The sequence below is a fragment of the Triticum aestivum genome, chromosome 1B (genome assembly GCF_018294505.1).
Source record: "Triticum aestivum cultivar Chinese Spring chromosome 1B, IWGSC CS RefSeq v2.1, whole genome shotgun sequence".
Lineage (NCBI taxonomy): Eukaryota > Viridiplantae > Streptophyta > Magnoliopsida > Poales > Poaceae > Triticum > Triticum aestivum.
The window spans coordinates 459,788,076-459,796,293 of NC_057795.1; the positions used below are offsets into that span (position 1 = coordinate 459,788,076).

The window sequence follows — 8,218 nt, forward strand, 5'->3', positions numbered from 1 at the left end:
CTTCCTAATCCTCTGCTGGCGTTCTTTATTTTGCTGGCCTGCGTGCCATGTTAGGCTGGAGGCCTTGTATTGTTACTTATGTTATGTGGCCGTTAAAACTTCTGAGTTGTGTGGTACTGTGGTATAACTCTGCCTGGTGGCTTTATCTATAAAGTCGGGCTAACGCCTTTTCTCTAAAAAAAAGTAGTCTAATATAAATGGCAAGTGCAGTGCATGACATTTGGTCCAGAGTGCCCTTACAAAAAAGGGAAACTCTGAGCTGGTACAGTGCAATTTAACCGACGAGGACGTCGGTTGGAAACCGCCACCCCTCCTTCGTCTCGTCATTCCGCCGCGGCCCGCAGCCGGACACAAGGGATCGGAGGCGCGCGCCAGCCGAGACGAGGGAACCGGCCCCGGTCCGGCGTCGTCGTCCCCATCCCCTCGCCATCGCCGATAGCCAAACCCGACAAAATCCAAATCTCCTCTCCGTTTCCCTTCCGTCTCTGCCCGCGGGCCTTTTCCCCGGCCGGCGCGCCGATCGCGGCCGCAGGAAGGGTCGTCCGGCGAAGAACCGTGAGGGGTGCCTAGCCTAGGAGGTAATGCCCTCCTACCTGTGTTCATGCATGGCTCGCCCAATCTCGAGTTCCTTCGATTCATCCATGGTGATATCGTCAAGGCATTTCTCGGCAAACCAAAATGGCGTCGTTTTATAGATCCTTGAACGATGTGACTGAAAATCTCTTCGGATCACATTCGTTCCTGTGTATCTTGCACCTAACATGCATTTTCCTACGACAAAAAAAAAAACATATTGTCATTAACAAGCTTAACACGTGTTATTGCTATATATGGCTGTATCTAGGAGACTAGGACTAGGTTTTCATTTTGTATCATGCTGGTTTTTGTGGTATGGAATTCTGGTATGATTTGAAGAATTACTCACAAAGTTTTGATGTTCATACTATATCAAAGATATTTAAGTTGCCAATGTTGATGATCATGACCATGGTTTTATTCAACTTGACCAACAGGTGGCCATCCTACTAAGTATATTATTAACTCTAAGAGACATTTTTTGTTCCCATTGCTTCTTTTCAATGCAGATATTTAGCCTTGCAGTTACTACGCTTCGATGAAGCGTGTTCTGGAGTGAGTCTCTCTAGAGACAGACAGATGGGTTCTCTCAACGAAATCGCCGTTGCTGCGGGGATAAACATATCATCAGCATTGGGTTTTCTTCTAGCGTTTGCAATTCTGCGGATACAACCTATTAATGATCGGGTATACTTTCCAAAATGGTACCTCAAAGGGACAAGGAGCAGCCCGAGGCACCTCGGGGCTGGCTTCTCCAAATTCGTGAATGCCGATCTGTCGACGTATCTGCGGTTTCTGAATTGGATGCCCGCAGCGCTACAAATGCCAGAACCAGAGCTAATTGAGCATGCAGGACTAGACGCCGCAGTATATGTCCGCATCTACCTTCTTGGGTCAGAATGATTTTCATGTTTCTCAATTCTCACATCACTGTATCTTTTGCTTTCGCTTTCATCTCTTCCAAGTGCCAAAAAGATTACCTCAGGCTCTCGACTGCTAGTGTAGAACATGACTGTTTTTTGAGATGGCAGACAAACAAATTACATTTACTGACGGCGCATTGCTTTCTTGCTTTACAGTTTAAAAATATTTGTGCCAATTGCTTTGCTGGCATTCATTGTCCTAGTACCTGTTAATTGGAGTAGTGGAACTTTGGAACATGAAAAGGATCTGAATTATGATGAAATTGACAAGCTCTCGATATCGAATCTGGGAAAAGGTTCAAAACGGTATAGCTTTGTTTACTCCACCTATATGTTGTATTACTTGCAGCACAGGCATGGATCATGTTGTTTCTTTGAAGAGTTGTGTGTTTTCTATTACGGAGTGTTCCAATATCGCAAAAGCTATCGTATTATTTTCAGATATTCTATATCCATAATAAAGTGGCACAAAATATTTATGCAGTAATGGCTTATAAATAAACCTAAACCATCAGTAATTGAACTGGTTTAAGTTGATCAATTACTTATCAAACAGAACCATTTGAAACTTAGCCATGTTCTTACTTCCACATATAAGGATTACCTGCAAAAAAGGTCCGTTAGTGAAGGTTATTCCAGAGAATAGTTCTTGTCGTTTTTTGCAGTTAATCTTTAGGATTCTGTCGTAGTATATTTTATTTAACACTCCCTTATGCAGCTCCCTATTGTATTTATGTCTCTTTTACATAAAATTTTACTGTCAGGGCCTCGCTACAGTTTTCCGCTCAAAAAAAGTACAATTTTCTTTGCTTAACCCTAGGAAGCCATTTAGTTAGGACTTATGGTGCAACTTACAGTAACTTAATTTTGTATTGTACTTAACAAACAGAAAAACCTAGCTGTAGAGTGTTGAAAAATACAATGTTAAGAGTTGGGAGTAAGCCGGTGCTTTAGAGATAATACTGAACTGTAAGTGCTTCCAGGAAAAAACCATAAGCAGGCTGCATATATTTGGAGCAAAACAAAGACAACTCATGTTTTGTATCTGCAACTGAAACTGAATGACTTCATATGGCTACAAATTTTCTCTTATGCACTTCTCTTTTTCAATATCTATGTTTTGTACTGTCTACATCTTCACTTTGGTTGACAAGAACTGTTGAATGTTTTCATAGGTTTTGGATACATATAGCAATGGCCTATGTGTTTACCTTTTGGACATTTTACGTGTTGTTTCATGAATATAAGGTTATAACAACTATGAGATTGCGCTTTCTTGCTAATCAGAGTCGTCGGCCTGATCAATTCACGGTAAGAAATATTCTTCATGCCAATTTAACTAATAGATTAAAAAATCATCAGATTAAATGTTAATTTTTTATCTTCTTAGACTTGTTGCGTTTAAACTTATTTTAGCAGACTTACTAGTGCTGTGTAAAGTTTCCTACTTTTCTGCTCTATTTAGGTACTTGTGAGAAATGTACCACCGGACCCAGATGAAACAGTTAGTGAACATGTTGAGCACTTCTTTGCTGTGAATCATCGAGATCATTACCTCAGTCATCAGGTTTTACTTTTGCCGATCTTATCTCCACTGTGGTATTGTTATGGTGAATACAAAAATATGAACGAGAACCAAGAAAATTAAAATTGAAGCAGATATTTTTATTTTGAAGTGCAAGCTTTTCTATACTCTTCATCTGAAGTAGAAGCATCTGTCTAACTTTCTAGAAAAAGGGATACCATATCTATACCAAAATTCCAGTTGCTCCTTTTTTATTATCTCATTTGGAGTAATTTGGTGAGTGTGTTATCAACAGATTGTATACAATGCAAACGCCCTTGTCGGTTTGGTTGAGAAGAAGAAAGGCTTGAAGAACTGGCTGGTCTACTACGAAAATCAGCATGCTCATAATCCTGCAAAGAAGCCAACTATGAAGGTATGATTTTTTTTCCAATGTAAAGCATGCACTTGAAGCTTCTTTTCATCTATAACAAAGCTATTTCACTGTGTGATTTATTAATCTGGCAAGTGGTATATGACTCGATTACATCTCTTATAGACAGGACTGTGGGGTCTTTGGGGGCGAAAGGTGGATGCTATAGAATACTATAAGGCAGAAATTGCGGAGCTATGTAAACAGGTACTAGCTTCATTGAAAGGAATGGTCCACAACACTGGGCAATATTGATAGTCCTTAACTTGTGTTCCAGGAAGACGTGGAGAGACAAAAGGTGATGAGTGACCCTAATGCTATTATGCCGGCGGCATTTGTTTCTTTCAAAAGTCAGTGGGGGGCTGCTGTTTGTGCTCAAACACAGCAGACAAGTAATCCGACAGTGTGGCTAACCGAGTGGGCTCCGGAACCTCGTGATGTTTACTGGCCTAATCTCGCAATCCCTTTTGTTGAGCTCTCGGTTAGGAGGCTTATCATTGCCGTTGCGCTGTTCTTCCTCACTTTTTTCTTCATGATACCAATTGCATTTGTCCAATCCTTGGCAAATCTAGATGAGATTGAGCGGCTGCTTCCTTTCTTGAAACCCATAATAGAAAGGTGAGTTTTATTACTAGTAGTTTATAGTTGAATTTTAAATAAGAGAAAAGAGCATTTACAGCGTGTTTTTCACAAGAAGCATCTTCTGAATCCTGCCATCCTCTTCAACAATTTAAGGCAATGACTGGCTTGCGACTCGGTTAGTTGAGGTCCTAAGAGCTACATGTACACATTTTGATTTGATAAATTAGCTTGGTTCAATCAAAAAGATGTGCAAAATTCAAACTACCATGACATGTTAGGCTTACAAGAGGGCAACAGGGCCACATGCCAGTGACACGGCGATGGTATACTCCGACTTGGAGATCTTTGCAATGATATGCATTATGGAGCAATTTTGCCAATGGCCAACATTTGCAGTTCATTTGTAGCTGTTCTCAACATCATTTAACAACAGCATCTTAACATCTTATATAGTGTAATGTTGTACTATTTCATAAATATCATTTTCCTGCTAGTTGCTACATTGAACAGATATTATAAAGCTCATGGAAAACAAGAACCTCAAATAAATGTAAGATTTGAACATGTTATAAAGATGCCATTTATTTTGGTAGGGAACAAGGTATATTTTTCCAGTGCTGGAAATCTAGATTGGTAGAAGTTATACTCAATTCTGCTCTCTAGAAACCTAAATACCGATTAATAAAAAATGTTGCCCAAATATGTATCTTTACTGAGCAATATAGTGCTGAAAGAAATTTTGATAAATTTAGTAAACCTCAAATTACATAAAATGGCTATATTGTACTCCGTCCCATAATATAAGAGCGTTTTTGGCACTAGTGTAGTGTCAAAAACGATCTTATATTATGGGACGGAGGGAGTATTTGTCTGGAAGAGATTGTCTTTCTGGATCTGGTTTCATATTTTCATTATTGATGCACTGTCCTGCAGAAATTCTTTGAAGTCAGTTATACAAGGTTTCTTGCCAGGGATTGCACTAAAAGTCTTCCTTATACTTCTCCCGATGTTTCTAATGACCATGAGCAAGATGGAAGGTCATATATCAATCTCTGGATTGGACAGGAGGACCGCATCAACATACTTCATGTTCCTTTTTGTCAATGTATTCTTGGGGAGTGTAATAACTGGAACAGCATTCCAACAGCTCGACACTTTTATCCATCAGCCAGCTAACAAGTAGGGTAGATTTGGAAATTGCTTTTCTTTTTTGCATTAATGGTATTTCTATTATAACAATGGGGCCAATGTTTACTGCCACCTAATTCTTTTGCCATTCGTTCTCCTTTTGTCATGACAAGAATTCCAGAGACTGTTGGAGAATCAATTCCCATGAAAGCAACATTTTTCATTACATATGTAATGGTTGATGGATGGGCCGGTATCGCTGCTGAAGTTCTAAGGTTGAAGCCGTTGGTCATGTTCCACATAAAGAACACTTTCCTGGTCAGAACTGAGCAGGATCGTCAGCAGGCCATGGATCCTGGAAGCTTGGATTTTGGCACCACTGAACCACGAATACAACTCTACTTCCTGCTAGGACTAGTATATGCTGTTGTCACACCAATTCTTCTTCCTTTCATCATCGTGTTCTTCAGCCTTGCCTATCTTGTGTTCAGACACCAGGTACTAATCCTTGTTCATATCATATTTCTGTTCTTTCACCAGTGCTAGTCAATGTGTACGTGCAATGCACGTTAATTTGGAAGTATATTAAGTGCATGCGGATATTAAGTAGGATATTATTTGCGTGTTATTACGTGATTAGCACTATATTTGGCATGAAATTAACTGCATGTTAAACGTGTTGAGCGCTCGACATTGAAGCAATCTAGGTCCTTGGATTGACATGATTTGATGGCCGAGATTAATTGGATCTGCCCCTTTGGGTCTTTTTATATTGGTATAGATATATATGTTCTTATTTCTTTTTGTGAGGTCTTGCACCAGTATGTTTGCTGTCATCGCATTCATATCAGCATAAAACACCTATTTATGCTCATAAAGTTGTAAGTATTCATGCAATTCTTAGTAAACAACTGGATGTTTCATGTAGTATAAACTAAAATACCCTGCATTCTAGGCATCCTTCATTCTTCATTTCTTCTACTAGCTTAGGCCAATAACATATTTTCGGCTTCTTTCACTGCAAGATCATTAATGTCTATAACCAGCAATACGAGAGTGGCGCACTATTCTGGCCAGATGTGCAAACACGACTTATTGCCGCATTAATAGTATCACAAATCCTCCTACTGGGACTATTGAGCACACAGGAAGCAGAGAAGTCTACTGTCGCTCTCCTTCCTCTTCCTGTCCTGACCATATGGTTCCACTATGTTTGCAAGGGTCGGTTTGAACCAGCGTATGTAAAGTTCCCCTTGCAGGTAGGATTGAAACTTACCCTTCATTAAGATCTTCACCATAGCGTCTCAAATATTGAGCTAGGATAGCCTTGATGCATACACTTACTGTTTGGTTTTGCAGGAAGCCATGGTGAAGGACACACTGCAACGAGCAAATGACCCAACTATGAGTTTGAGAGAATACCTGAAGGATGCATATGTGCACCCGGTCTTCCAGAAGGATGACATGTATGAGCTTATTGCCATGGATGAAGAAGAGAAGAATCCCACCGTTGCGACCAAGCGTCAATCGCGCATGAACACACCAGTAGAAAGCAAGTTCAATTCCAGTGTTGGCACTAGTGAAGGAGAGTTCAGTCGGATGCATCCTGCTTGAGAAAATGTAAAGTTTCTGGATTTTTGGTGATCTTGTAAACGTTGGAGCAAAAAGGAAATGCAGGATGTAGCAGAATGTACAATATACACGATCAACAGTCGCATCACTGCATTAGCATGTGCTGCCGCGATGAAATTGAAAATTTCAAACTACTGCAAGATTATGATTTGAGACCCAGAGCACTTAAAAAACTCAAAACACTGCCATTAGTTGAATCCTTCCATCAGTTGAATTTAATATTATGATACTAGCACATTCGATGGTGTCTTACAAATGCAAGCTACAGGAGTCTTGAAAGTTTGGATATGTCAAAACAAATTTCCTACCAAACGAACTTGGGCAAATGGGTGCATCAGTTCAGAACTTCTGCCGATACTATCAAGCCTTAAACTTACGAAACAAACACAAATTAGAGGTTATGTTCAGAAAACAAAGCAACATAAACAGCAACTGGATAAAGGATGACACTAAAATTATAAAAGGTTATCTTATAGAGATCTTGGAAAGTACAATATAGCTACAGAACTGGAATTTCTTTCGTGTTAATTGTTGGAGAAAAATCATCTCAAGCTGAGCATTCTTTCCAATATATAAGATCACTTACGAAACAAAAACAAATTAGAGGTTCTGTTCATAAAGAAAACAAAGCAACATAAACAGCAACCGGATAAAGGGGCAACCTGGTGCATGTAGCTCCCGCTTGCGCAGGGTCCAGGGAAGGGTCCGACCACTTTAGGTCTATAGTACGCAGCCTTTCCCTACATTTCTGTAAGAGGCTGTTTCCAGGACTTGAACCCATGACCTCATGGTCACAAGGCAGCAGCTTTACCACTGCGCCAAGGCTCCCCTTCAGCAACCGGATAAAGGATGACACTAAAATTATAAAAGGTTATCTTATAGAGATCTTAGAAAGTACAATATAGCTACAGAACTGGAATTTCTTTCGTGTTAATTGTTGGAGAAAAATCATCTCAAGCTGAGCATTCTTTCCAATATATGACAGACTTTGTACATTTCTGTGCCTTGACAGTATCCTTTCTTACAAAAAGCAATGATCACTACTCGGTACAGGTACACATCTATTGCAAAGCCTTGTCCCAGAATCCACCCAATCAAAGTATGCAACTCGCCAAACTTACCACCAACAATGAGACCTCGTACAATACTTGTAACTACAGATGGAGAGAAACCATCCTCTAGTGATCGGTAGAAACAGCTAAGAGCAGCCAAGAATTTCTCCTCTCTACATAGACAATCAATCACAAGAATGTAGGTGGTTTCATTGGGGGCAATGCCCTCTTCAATCATGTCATGAAGCAAGAGGTAGACCTCGTTAGATTTCCCCAACAAACTGAGATGACGGATCAATGTATTGTATGTGATAACACTGGCAACAAACCCTTCACTCCCCATCAAGCAAAGCGCATTGTGAAGCTTCCCAAGTTTACAGAGGCTGTG

The 8,218-nt window shown here is 40.1% G+C and overlaps 1 protein-coding gene across 1 annotated transcript; it reads left to right on the forward strand.

Moving 5' to 3' along the window:
* Positions 1-227: 227 nt before the first annotated feature.
* LOC123092662 (CSC1-like protein At4g02900) lies at positions 228-6,930 on the forward strand. Its single transcript, XM_044514483.1, has 12 exons — positions 228-578; positions 1,086-1,469; positions 1,656-1,805; positions 2,675-2,810; positions 2,965-3,066; positions 3,320-3,439; positions 3,563-3,643; positions 3,714-4,054; positions 4,952-5,197; positions 5,320-5,644; positions 6,172-6,405; positions 6,506-6,930. The coding sequence occupies exons 2-12, from the start codon at positions 1,156-1,158 to the stop codon at positions 6,758-6,760; spliced, it is 2,304 nt and encodes a 767-aa protein (XP_044370418.1). The 5' UTR covers positions 228-578; positions 1,086-1,155; the 3' UTR covers positions 6,761-6,930.
* Positions 6,931-8,218: the final 1,288 nt, after the last annotated feature.

Excerpts from the sequence above, each read along its gene's own strand:
- LOC123092662 (XM_044514483.1), top strand. The coding sequence starts at position 1,156 with ATGGGTTCTCTCAACGAAATCGCCGTTGCTGCGGGGATAAACATATCA. Across the intron at positions 3,067-3,319 it reads ATCATTACCTCAGTCATCAG|ATTGTATACAATGCAAACGC; the intron begins GTTTTACTTTTG and ends TGTTATCAACAG. Across the intron at positions 3,644-3,713 it reads TTGCGGAGCTATGTAAACAG|GAAGACGTGGAGAGACAAAA; the intron begins GTACTAGCTTCA and ends CTTGTGTTCCAG.